General features: G+C 69.8%; 3 protein-coding genes across 3 annotated transcripts; all 3 read left to right on the top strand.

Annotated features, from left to right (window-relative positions):
• Nucleotides 1-1759: 1759 nt before the first annotated feature.
• Nucleotides 1760-3172, top strand: MC1R (melanocortin 1 receptor). The gene has a single exon (XM_068693022.1). It carries the CDS (start codon nt 2029-2031, stop codon nt 2971-2973), a length of 945 nt encoding a protein of 314 aa, XP_068549123.1. The 5' UTR covers nt 1760-2028; the 3' UTR covers nt 2974-3172.
• A 731-nt stretch (nt 3173-3903) lies between these two features.
• On the top strand, nt 3904-6760 carry TUBB3 (tubulin beta 3 class III). Its single transcript, XM_068693021.1, has 4 exons — nt 3904-4068; nt 4544-4652; nt 5103-5213; nt 5449-6760. Exons 1-4 carry the CDS (start codon nt 4012-4014, stop codon nt 6522-6524), a joined length of 1353 nt encoding a protein of 450 aa, XP_068549122.1. The 5' UTR covers nt 3904-4011; the 3' UTR covers nt 6525-6760.
• A 426-nt stretch (nt 6761-7186) lies between these two features.
• On the top strand, nt 7187-11199 carry DEF8 (differentially expressed in FDCP 8 homolog). Its single transcript, XM_068693020.1, has 10 exons — nt 7187-7492; nt 7569-7718; nt 8630-8771; nt 8845-9009; nt 9095-9222; nt 9410-9523; nt 9867-9947; nt 10052-10192; nt 10333-10442; nt 10552-11199. The coding sequence occupies exons 1-10, from the start codon at nt 7274-7276 to the stop codon at nt 10652-10654; spliced, it is 1353 nt and encodes a 450-aa protein (XP_068549121.1). The 5' UTR covers nt 7187-7273; the 3' UTR covers nt 10655-11199.
• Nucleotides 11200-11379: the final 180 nt, after the last annotated feature.

The raw sequence follows: 11379 nt of genomic DNA, 5'->3' as shown, positions 1-11379 counted from the left end.
GGCGCCTTCCCTGCGGCGGGGTGGGGGCGGCTGCCCTGCAAGCTCCCTCGGGGCCGGGAGGGACTGGGCTGTGTCCTTGCTCCTCTCAATTCCCTGTGATCTGCCCTGGAGCTGGAGCTCTCCCGGTGTCTGCTGGGGGTGGGTGGGGAGCGGCTCCTCTTGTGCTGCAGCCATTGATGCTGCTGGGAGCGGAGACAATCCCCCTCCCCTCTTTTTTTTTTTTTTTTAATCTTTTCCCCACCAGCTTCCCTTGTTTCCCCACCTCCGAGTGGGGCACAAAGCAGCGCAGAGCCAGGAATAATGAGGTCAGCGGCACCATGAAAGCCTTGGCTCATCGCTGCTGCCCACAAAGCTTTTTCATTTCTGCTGTGTAACGGTGTGTGTGTGGCTCCAGTGCTGAGCCAGGCTGCGCTGCCCGGAACAAATCCCCCTCCTCCCACCCTGGCCGTGCTGCAGCCGGGCTCCCTGCGGGCCCCGCTTCCCGCCAGCCCCATCCTGCCCCTGGCACAGCCCTGCGGGAGCTGAGCCCCGGCTGCGCCCCGCGCTGCTCAGAGCTGCAGCCTCGGCGTTTTGCGGCTCTGCTCCCGAAGCCTGGGTTGACAAAGCCGGAATTTACCGGGCGGGGAAGCCGGTGTCTGCTGGTCCAGATTCCTCCCCGCTCACGTTTCCCCGCGGCCTGGGCTGATCCTGCCCGCGAGGCGTGGGAGGCGCTGGGGACGCCGTCTGCCCGGGCGGCTGGCGCCGAGCGAGGCTGCTGCAGCCGGGCGCTGCTGGGGGTGCTCGACCCCAACCTGTGCCAGGGATCAGGGCTGGGGCTCGTGGGCTGTGAGCACCCATCCTGAGTGGCCCCAGGACACGGCCTCAATCGTGGGAGCAGGCTCCAGGCTCCCAGCCCAGCACCGGGGATGTGCGCGTACCGACCTCGGCTCAGCGGGCAGTTCTCATTAGCCATGGTGTTAAAATGTCTCCTGCTCCCTGCTGAGCACGGGCACCAGCCCTGCACGCAGCCGCTTCCACGCACACGGGACCGGGGGCAGCTCCGAGCCCCGGGGAGGCCCCGGTACCCTGCGGGAAGGAGCGGAAGCGTCGGGTGTGAACGGCCCCCGTTCATGGAGCCCTGAATGGCTCTTTGGTGGCTGAGCAGCTCCGGGCATCAACAGCGAGCCAAAGGCACATGATGGTCAGATGGGTCCCGCGTCCCCCAGCCTGCCCGGGCTTGCTGTGGCACTGGGCTGTGGGAGATGCCGTGAGCCGGTCACGGAGTGGGACCGTGCTCAATTGTGCCTTTGACAGTCCCCGGGGGACACGTCGCTGCTCCGCAACGCAACACCTGGGTGCAGCAGGGGGTACACGTCCATGGCCGCGGGCAAGATCTGCCCCTTGTGGTGCCCCTGCCGTGGGGATGGTCCCACTGGGGTCCCCAAGGCACGTGGAAGTCCCGGGGGGCATGCAGGACCCCAGGGAGCGTGGGAACCCCAATGTGCACGGTCCCCCAGCGCACTTGGCACCCTCAGGGCGCAGAGCACCCCTCTGGCACACGGAGGCCGTGGCGTGTGGCCCCCAGGGTGCGCAGGGGCCCCAGTGCACGTGGCACCCCGGGGCAGTGCTGGGGTCCGGCAGCCCCAGCCTCGGTGACGGCTGCCCCAGCTGCTGGGGTACAGGCTGTCATGTGCGTGCCCACCCTCCTCGGGAGGAGGAGCTGAGGGAGACGGCTTTAAAGTGGTGCAGAGAAAGGGCCCTTTCTTCCCCATAACCGCCGCCGAGCCCTTGCTGAGCTCTGAGGACGCCGGGCAGGGCTGGCGAGGAGGGCGGCTGCAACACCAGTGGGACGCTGGTGGGGCGGGGGGGCCTTTCCCCATCTCCCCCGCACTCGGGGCGCCGCGGTGCCCATGTCCCCTTGACCTCGCAGCTGGGTGCTGCGGGAGCGCTGGCGGGGCCAGCCGGGCACTCAGGGGGCCTGCAGGTGCTGTGGGGGGCCCTGGGGCCACGGCCGCCATCCAGGGAGCCCCCGGGGCTGAGGTCGGGGCCATGTCAACATTGGCCCCCCTGCGCCTGCTCCGTGAGCCCTGGAACGCCAGCGAGGGCAACCAGAGCAACGCCACGGCCGGGGCTGGAGGCGCCTGGTGCCAGGGGCTCGACGTGCCCAACGAACTCTTCCTCACGCTGGGGCTGGTGAGCCTGGTGGAGAACCTGCTGGTGGTGGCCGCCATCCTGAAGAACAGGAACCTGCACTCGCCCATGTACTACTTCATCTGCTGCCTGGCCGTCTCCGACATGCTGGTGAGCGTCAGCAACCTGGCGGAGACGCTCTTCATGCTGCTGATGGAGCATGGCGTGCTGGTGATCCACGCCAGCATCATCCGCCACATGGACAACATCATCGACATGCTCATCTGCAGCTCCGTCGTGTCCTCCCTCTCCTTCCTAGGGGTGATCGCCGTGGACCGCTACATCACCATCTTCTACGCCCTGCGCTACCACAGCATCATGACGCTGCAGCGGGCCGTGGTCACCATGGCCAGCGTCTGGCTGGCCAGCACCGTCTCCAGCACCGTCTTCATCACCTACTACCGCAACAACGCCATCCTCCTCTGCCTCATCGGCTTCTTCCTCTTCATGCTGATCCTCATGCTGGTGCTCTACATCCACATGTTCGCCCTGGCCCGCCACCACCTGCGCAGCATCTCCAGCCAGCAGAAGCACCCCACCGTCTACCGCACCAGCAGCCTGAAGGGAGCCGTGACCCTCACCATCCTGCTGGGCGTCTTCTTCATCTGCTGGGGGCCCTTCTTCTTCCACCTCATCCTCATCGTCACCTGCCCCACCAACCCCTTCTGCACCTGCTTCTTCGGCTACTTCAACCTCTTCCTCATCCTCATCATCTGCAACTCGGTGGTCGACCCCCTCATCTACGCCTTCCGGAGCCAGGAGCTCCGGCGGACGCTGCGGGAGGTGGTGCTGTGCTCCTGGTAGGCACCGGGACGGACAGACGGATGGACAGACGGACAGACGGACGGACAGACGGACGCGTCCCTCCCCGACCCGGCCGGGTGCCGGGGGGGGGGGGCTGCCCGGCCTCGCGGTACCGAATAAAGGCTCTTTGCAGTGACGCTCTGCCTGGCACCGCCGTGCGGCCCCGAGCGCCCGTGCGGGGCACCGGGAGCCTCCGTGCGGGCCGCCCCCGCCTGCCCCCACCCTTTATCCGCGGAACGATCGCTTCCCGTTCCCGGCACCGCGGGCACCGGTTCCGACCCGCTGCCGGCACCGGTGGGGCTGGGGGGGTCCCGGCCGGCCCGGGGGGCGTTGGAGCGGGGGGCTGCGGGGCGCGGCCGCCCCCGGGGGGACAAAGGCAGCCCCGCGCCGCCGCCGCCTTTGTTCTGCGGCCGCGCACGCTGCCGGCACCGGGACAGAGCCCCCCGGGCAGCACCGGGCCGGGCCCCGCTGCCCCGAGGATGCTCGGAGCGGGTCCGGGTGCCGGTGTGGCCCCAATCCCCGTGGGGTCGGGCGGGGCCCGGGGTCCCCCCACGCGTGTCGGTGGGTGGGCGTGCCGCCTCCCCTCCCCCACAGCGGCTGCGGGACCCCCTCCCCACCCTCCCCTCCCCGTGCGTGTCCGTGTCTGGGTGGGGGGGTGCTCGTGCGGCGACGACCCCCGGTACCGGGGATGCTCCGGTTGGGCGGTGCCGGGGCACCGGGAACGGGCTGAGCGTGGAGCAGCCGGGCCGGGCCATACCGGACCGGGCCATACCGGGCCATACCGGACCGGGCTACCCCGGGCCGTGCCGGTGCCGGTGCCGGTGCCGGTGCCGCAGGGGCTGTTGCAGGGCTGCGGCGGCGGGCGCTGATTGGCTACGGCGCGGCGGTGACGTCAGCGCCCGGCCCGGTGCGGCGCGCGGTCCCTATAAAGGCGGCGGCGGCGGCGGGGCCGCCCCCCGCGCTGCCGGTGCCGCTCCCGCTCCCGGTCCCGCTCCCGCTCCCGCTCCGCTCCCGTTGCGCACCCGGCCCGGCCGCACCATGAGGGAGATCGTCCACATCCAGGCGGGGCAGTGCGGCAACCAGATCGGCGCCAAGGTAACGGCACCGGCACCGGCACCGGCACCGCCCCGGCGCTGCGGAGCGGCGGACAAAGACCCCCCCCCCCCCCCCCTCCCCCTCCCCGCCATCCCCCCCCCACCGCTTCTCTCTTTCCGCCGCACCGGGCACACAAAGGGCCCCGCCCCGCTCCTTTGTCCGCCCTTCAGCACCGCGGACAGCGCCCGCCCCCGCGGCGGACCCGGTACCGGGAGGGGCCCCGCCGCCCCCCTGCCCGACCCCCCCCCCCCCACAACACCCCCATGGGGCACCCCCCACCCGGTGCTTCCCCACCCACCGCCCCCGGTGTTTCCCCGCCCAGCCCCGGTGCTGAGCGCCCCTCCCGGGTTTTTTTTGGGGGGGGGGGTCCCGGGCTGCGGCAGCCCCGGTGCTGGTCCCGAGGGGGTGGGGGTGGGGGGGACACGGTCCCGGCACGGGGCCGCCGCCCACGCTGAGGCCGTGCCCCCCCCCCCAGTTTTGGGAGGTGATCAGCGATGAGCACGGCATAGACCCCAGCGGCAACTACGTGGGCGACTCGGACCTGCAGCTGGAGCGCATCAGCGTCTACTACAATGAGGCCTCCTGTAAGCCCCCGGGGACCGGGGCACCGATACCCCCCCTTTGTGTGACCCCCCCGCATCCCTACGGGGTGGGGTGGGGACAGATAAATGCCCCCAGCCTCTGGGGACCCGGCGGTTTGGGGAGGAAAAGGGGAAAATGAGCTCCATGAGACCCCCGTGGTTTGGGGTTTGGGTGGGATGGGTGCGTGCACCCAGCTGTGTTGCACCCCCTGGGTTATTTTTTTATTTTGGGGGGGTGGTGAGGGTGCACCCAGCCCCATGGGACCCTGGGGGGGGGGTTCTGGGAGGGAGGTGTGGACATATGCAGCCGACCCAGTGGGGAGCCTTTTGTCTGGGGGAGCAGCACGTGCACCCAGCCCCGTGAGCCCCTGTGGTTTGAGGACAATGCATGCGACCCCGGGGGGGGGGTTCGGGGGGGCGTTGGGTCCCCTCCAGCACGAGGTCTCTCCGCAGCTCACAAGTATGTGCCTCGCGCCATCCTGGTGGACCTGGAGCCGGGGACGATGGACAGCGTGCGCTCGGGTGCCTTCGGGCACCTCTTCCGCCCCGACAACTTCATTTTCGGTAGGCGGCCGCGCCCTGCGCTGCGGGCTGGGGGGGGGCAGTGCCGGTGGGGCCGCGTCCCTCACCCGTCCGGCCCCGGGGCCGTCTGTGGGTGCGTCCTCACGGCGCTGAGCCCCAGCAGCTCCTGGTCCCCACCCTGTCCCAGAATCAGATCTCGGTGCCGTGTCGCCCCCCCCCAGCACCCATCATGTCTTTTGTTCTTTTTTTTTTCCCTCCCCCCTCATTTCCCTTGCAGGTCAGAGCGGGGCCGGCAATAACTGGGCCAAGGGGCACTACACAGAAGGGGCCGAGCTGGTGGACTCGGTGCTGGACGTGGTGCGGAAGGAGTGCGAGAACTGCGACTGCCTGCAGGGCTTCCAGCTCACCCACTCGCTGGGCGGCGGCACGGGCTCGGGCATGGGCACCCTGCTGATCAGCAAGGTGCGCGAGGAGTACCCCGACCGCATCATGAACACTTTCAGCGTGGTGCCGTCCCCCAAGGTGTCGGACACGGTGGTGGAGCCCTACAACGCCACCCTCTCCATCCACCAGCTGGTGGAGAACACGGATGAGACCTACTGCATCGACAACGAGGCGCTCTACGACATCTGCTTCCGCACCCTCAAGCTGGCCACCCCCACCTACGGCGACCTCAACCACCTCGTCTCGGCCACCATGAGCGGCGTCACCACCTCCCTGCGCTTCCCCGGGCAGCTCAACGCCGACCTGCGCAAGCTGGCGGTCAACATGGTGCCCTTCCCTCGCCTCCACTTCTTCATGCCCGGCTTCGCCCCGCTGACGGCCCGCGGGTCCCAGCAGTACCGCGCCCTCACCGTCCCCGAGCTCACCCAGCAGATGTTCGATGCCAAGAACATGATGGCCGCTTGCGACCCGCGCCACGGCCGCTACCTCACCGTGGCCACCGTCTTCCGCGGCCGCATGTCCATGAAGGAGGTGGACGAGCAGATGCTGGCCATCCAGAGCAAGAACAGCTCCTACTTCGTGGAGTGGATCCCCAACAACGTCAAGGTGGCCGTCTGCGACATCCCGCCCCGGGGGCTGAAGATGTCCTCCACCTTCATCGGCAACAGCACGGCCATCCAGGAGCTCTTCAAGCGCATCTCGGAGCAGTTCACGGCCATGTTCCGCCGCAAAGCCTTCCTGCACTGGTACACGGGCGAGGGCATGGACGAGATGGAGTTCACCGAGGCCGAGAGCAACATGAACGACCTGGTGTCCGAGTACCAGCAGTACCAGGACGCCACGGCCGAGGAGGAGGGCGAGATGTACGAGGACGACGAGGAGGAGTCGGAGGCGCAGGGCGCCAAGTGATGCCGGCCCCGCTCGCCATCGCCCGCCGGCCCCGCTGCTTCCCGGGGGGGGGCCCCATCCTCGCCCCTTCAGTGTCTGCTCACCCCCCCCTCCCCTCCCCTCTCCTCCCTCGCCCTGCGTTAGCTCGGCCCCTCCCGTGACCCCCCCGGCCTCCCCCCTCCCCCCTTTTCGTTTTTTACTGGTTCGTGTCTAATATTTTTTTTGGAATACTCAATAAATTTATTGCTGTCCGGTTCCTTCCCTGTCTGTGTGTGTCTGCTGGGGGGGGGGTGGGGGAGGCCCGGGCTGGTGGTGGGAGGGGGGTGCTCAGTGACCTGTGGGGAGGGGGGGGTTAGGGACCACCAGCACCCATCGGGGCCGTGCCCCAGCCATTGTCACCCCCCGGACAATGCTCGGGGGGCGCCCCCTGCTGCCCCTTTTGTCCCTGCTGATGGTGGGGGGGGGGCGTGCACAGCCTCGGGGGGGGGGGAGATAGTGCCCGGCTGGGGGACGCAAGGTCGCTCCACCCCCTCTAAGGGGGTCCCCATGGGGCGAGGGGGCCGGGGTGGGGCTGGGGGCTCGCGTATAGGGCCTGCCCCCCCCCCCGGGCGCTGCGCACTCCGCCGGCCGCCAGGGGGGGCAGGAGGGGGGGGGGAGTGGCGATGGGGAGGGGGGGGGTTGGGACCCGCCCCGGCGTTGCGGGAGGGGCCGGTACCGGGGGCGGCGCTGAGCCGGTGCTGCGCGGTGCCGGTGCCGGTCCCGGTGCGGCGATGGCTTACGACGAGAAGCTGGCCCGGTTCCGCCAGGCTCACCTCAACCCCTTCAACAAGGGTCCCGAGCCTCCCACCGGGGGGGGAGGACCCGAGGAGCCTCCCCCCGGTGCCCCCCCGTCGGTTGCCCGGCGGCCGGAGCCGTGCCCGGGGGACGCCGAGAGCCCGGAGCCCCCCATGGACCTGGGGCTGGCCGAGGACCACTTCTCGCGGCCCGTGGTGAGTGGGGGGAGCGGGAACCGGGGTCTGGGGGGGGGCACCGGGGGTCTGAAGCCGTCCCCCCCCCGTCCCGCAGGGTCTGATCCTGGCGCCCGACGTGCGGCAGCTGCGCCGCGCCATCGAGGAGTGCAAGCGGGCCATCCTGGCGCTGCCCGAGCACTCGGAGCGCCAGAAGGACGCCGTGGTGCGCCTCATCCACCTCCGCCTCAAGCTGCAGGAGCTGCAGGTGCGGCCGGGGAGGACTTGGGGGGGGGTTTGGGGGGGTTCTGAGGGTCTTGGCGGCCGTGGAGAGGGGGTTGGAGGGTCCTGGGGGAGATCCTGAGGGTCCTGAGTGGGTTCTGGGGGCCCTGGAGAGGGGTTCTGAGGGTCCTGGAGGGTCCTGGGGACCCTGGAGATGGGGTCCTGAGAGTCCTGGGGAGGTTCTGAGGGTCCTGGGGGCCATGGAGAGTGGGTCAGAGGGTCCTGGGGGAGGTCCTGAGGGTCCTGGGGAATCTGGAGAGGGGTTCTGAGGGTCCTGGAGGGTCCTGGGGGCCCTGGAGATGGGGTCCTGAGAGTCTTGGGGAGGTTCTGAGGGTCCTGGGGGCCATGGAGAGTGGATCAGAGGGTCCTGGGGGAGGTCCTGAGGGGGTCCTGGGGGCCCTGGAGAGGGGTTCCTGAGGGTCCTGGGGCCATGGAGAGTGGGTTGGAAGGTCCTTGGGGGACTCTGAGACTCTGAGGGTCCAAGGGGTCCTGGGGGCTGTGGGGGTAGTCCTGAGGGTCCTGGGGGCCATGGAGAGGGGTTCTGAGGGTCCTGGGGGAGGTCCTGAGGGGGTCCTGGGGACTCTGGAGAGGGGTTCTGAGGGTCCTGGGGGGGTTCTGAGGGTCGTGGGGGTCCTGGATAGGGGATTCTGAGGGTCCTGGAGGGTCCTGCAGGTCTTGGGATGTTCTGGGGGCCCTGGAGGCCCTGGAGAAGGGGTCCTGAGGGTCCTGGGGGGAGGTCCTGAGGGTCGTGGGGGCCCTGGGTAGGGAGTTCTGAGGGTCCTGGAGGGTCCTGCAGGTCTTGGGAGGTTCTGAGGGCCCTGGAGAGGGGGTCCTGAGGGTCTCAGGGTGGGAGTCTGTGGCTCTGGGGGGCCCCATGCTGACCCCCGCTGCCCGCAGGACCCCGACGAGGAGGAGCCCAACATCCGCGTGGTGCTGGAGCACCGCTTCTACAAGGAGAAGAGCAAGAGCGTCAAGCAGACGTGCGACAAGTGCAGCACCATCATCTGGGGGCTCATCCAGACCTGGTACACCTGCACAGGTGGGTCGGGGGTCCCGATACCCCCCCCCCATATCCCCTCCTCGGCCCCGTGCTGACATCCACCCTCCCGCAGGGTGCTATTACCGGTGTCACAGCAAGTGCCTGCCCCTGGTCACCAAGCCCTGCGTCAGGTCCAAGGTGAGCCACCAAGCCGAGTACCAGCTCAGCATCTGCCCCGAGAGCGGGCTGGACAGCCAGGACTACCGCTGCGCCGAGTGCCGGGCACCCATCGCCCTCCGTAAGGCACCGGGGGGGGGCTGTGGGAGGGGGGCGTTGGGGCTCTGGGGCTGTGGGTGCGGGTACCGACGGGTGTGCTGCCGCAGGGGGGGTGCCCAGCGAGGCACGGCAGTGCGACTACACCGGCCTCTACTACTGCAGCAGCTGCCACTGGAACGACCTGGCCGTCGTCCCCGCCCGCGCCATCCACAACTGGGACTTTGAGCCCCGCAAGGTGCCCGTGCTGCTGGGGGGGGGCTGCGGGGGTCCAAGGGGGGTCACTTGGGAGGGCACGGCCCCAAGCGAGGGGTCCCTGGGGGATGCGTCCGTGGGTGGAGGTGACTTGGGGGGGCTGTGGCTTTGTTATGGGGTCCTGGGGGGGCAGCTCCCGGGGTTGTGGGGTGACGGTGGTGGGCACGCAGGTGTCGCGCTGCAGCATGCGGTACCTGGCGCTGATGGTGTCGCGGCCCGTGCTGAAGCTGCGGGAGATCAACCCCCTGCTCTTCAACTACGTGGAGGAGCTGGTGGAGATCCGGGTGAGTGCAGCGGGGCCGTGGGTGGGCAGGGGGTGGGGGGAGGATGGGGGGGACGGGGACCCCTGGATGGGGCTGGGGGGAGGGATGGCGTTAAGCGGGGAGGGGGCTGGGGCCAGCAGCACCCGCTGGGGGCTGGGAAGGGGGAGCAGGGCAGGGTGGGGGGGCCCTGAAGTGCTGCAGGGCTGGGACTGACCCAGCAGGGCCTTGTCCCTGTCCCCAACCTGTTCCTGTCCCCATCCCATGTCCATCTTTACCCTCTCCCACTCCCACACCCTCACCAATCTCACCCTGTCCCTGTCCCCGTCCTGTCCCCGTCTCCCCCCTGCCCCGTCCCCCCCCGCAGAAGCTGCGCCAGGACATCCTGCTGATGAAGCCCTACTTCATCACCTGCAAGGAGGCGATGGAGGCGCGGCTGCTGCTGCAGGTCAGGGTGGGAGGGAGGGAGGGAGGGAAGGAAGGAGAGGCCGAGGCCAGGGAGGCCCCGGGTGCGCGGTGACGGGCCCGGTGCTGACGCCCGCCCGCCCACAGCTGCAGGACCGGCAGCACTTCGTGGAGAACGACGAGATGTACTCGCTGCAGGACCTCATCGACATCGAGGCCGGGCGCCTGAGCTGCTCCCTGACCGAGATCCACACCCTCTTCGCCAAGCACATCAAGCTGGACTGCGAGGTGAGTGGAACCGTGCCATGGGGTGGCTTTGGGCACGGCCCCACGGGGCCAGAGCCACACGGAGGGCGTGCGTGGGGGTCTTTGGGGGTCCCTGCCAAGCGTCCGGGTACCGGAGCCCCCTCTGCCCCCTCTCGCCGCAGCGCTGCCAGGCGAAAGGCTTCGTGTGCGAGCTGTGCAAGGAGGGCGACGTGCTTTTCCCCTTCGACAGCCACACCTCGGTGTGCACCGACTGCTCCGCGGTCTTCCACAGGTACGCCGGGTGCCGGTGCCTCGCCGCGTTCCCCTCGGGTGCCGTGGGGGGGGGTCCGGGCAGCTCCGGGACCCTCCCCGGCGTTCCCTGACGCGTCCCATCCCCGCAGGGACTGCTACTACGACAACTCCACCACGTGCCCCAAGTGCGCCCGGCTCAGCCTGCGGAAGCAGTCCCTCTTCCAGGACTCGGTGGCCGAGGCAGAGCCCTAGGGGGGGGGCCCGGCCCCAGGCGTGGGCTCTGCGAGCTCCCAGCCCGTGGCCCCAGCTCCGTGCCAGCGGAGCAGGAGGAACGGGCTCTGCCAGGAAGGGCGAGGGTGCCAGGACGGGGCTGAGGCTGCCCTGGATTTCTCTCCGTCTCCGCGCGCTCCCAAAGGGCCGGGCAGGGTGTGCAGGGGGAGAGCCGGGAGCTGGGGGGTGCCTCCTGCCCTGGGGGGGGCTGCCGGCAGCCACCGTGCATGGCCCTGCCTGGGTGAACACTACCTGCTTGGATGCTGCTGGTTTGGGGGAAATACCACTTGGTTTTGTTCCCCCTGCACCGTGGGACACACGTTCGCACGGTGAAGGACTGGGCCAAGGGGTTGGGGGGCATGTGGGGGGGGGAGTTAACGGTGTGACACTACGGCAGGGGTCCTGCACGCTGCTGGCCCCCCCCCCGTTGCTCGCTGCTGCTCGTGGAAGCCCCCACTGCGCGTGGCCCCCACCCGTGTCCTGTCCCCCAACACCGCTCCTGCAACACTCGCCCGGTCTCTGTCGCAGCAGCGTGGCCTCTTTGCACAGCGCCGCCGTCGTGACCCCGGCTGGGGGCTGCTTCTGGCAGAGCAGGGGGGTCACCGGCTGGGGGGGGGCTTCGGTGGGCTCGGAGGGGGGCCCTCACACATGGGGTCTGGCTGTCCTGCACCCCTCCCCATCCCCTGCCCCATGCCCGGTGCTGCTCC

The sequence above is a fragment of the Anas acuta genome, chromosome 10 (assembly GCF_963932015.1).
Source record: "Anas acuta chromosome 10, bAnaAcu1.1, whole genome shotgun sequence".
NCBI lineage: Eukaryota > Metazoa > Chordata > Aves > Anseriformes > Anatidae > Anas > Anas acuta.
The sequence above is the reverse complement of the archived record's forward strand: the minus strand, read 5'-3'. Positions and strand labels throughout refer to the sequence as shown.

Coding starts and splice junctions, on each gene's coding strand:
- TUBB3 (XM_068693021.1), top strand. CDS start 4,012: ATGAGGGAGATCGTCCACATCCAGGCGGGGCAGTGCGGCAACCAGATC. Junction 4,069..4,543: donor GCAACCAGATCGGCGCCAAG/GTAACGGCACCG, acceptor CCCCCCCCCCAG/TTTTGGGAGGTGATCAGCGA. Junction 5,214..5,448: donor CCCCGACAACTTCATTTTCG/GTAGGCGGCCGC, acceptor TTTCCCTTGCAG/GTCAGAGCGGGGCCGGCAAT.
- MC1R (XM_068693022.1), top strand. CDS start 2,029: ATGTCAACATTGGCCCCCCTGCGCCTGCTCCGTGAGCCCTGGAACGCC.
- DEF8 (XM_068693020.1), top strand. CDS start 7,274: ATGGCTTACGACGAGAAGCTGGCCCGGTTCCGCCAGGCTCACCTCAAC. Junction 7,493..7,568: donor ACCACTTCTCGCGGCCCGTG/GTGAGTGGGGGG, acceptor CCCGTCCCGCAG/GGTCTGATCCTGGCGCCCGA. Junction 9,948..10,051: donor AGGCGCGGCTGCTGCTGCAG/GTCAGGGTGGGA, acceptor GCCCGCCCACAG/CTGCAGGACCGGCAGCACTT.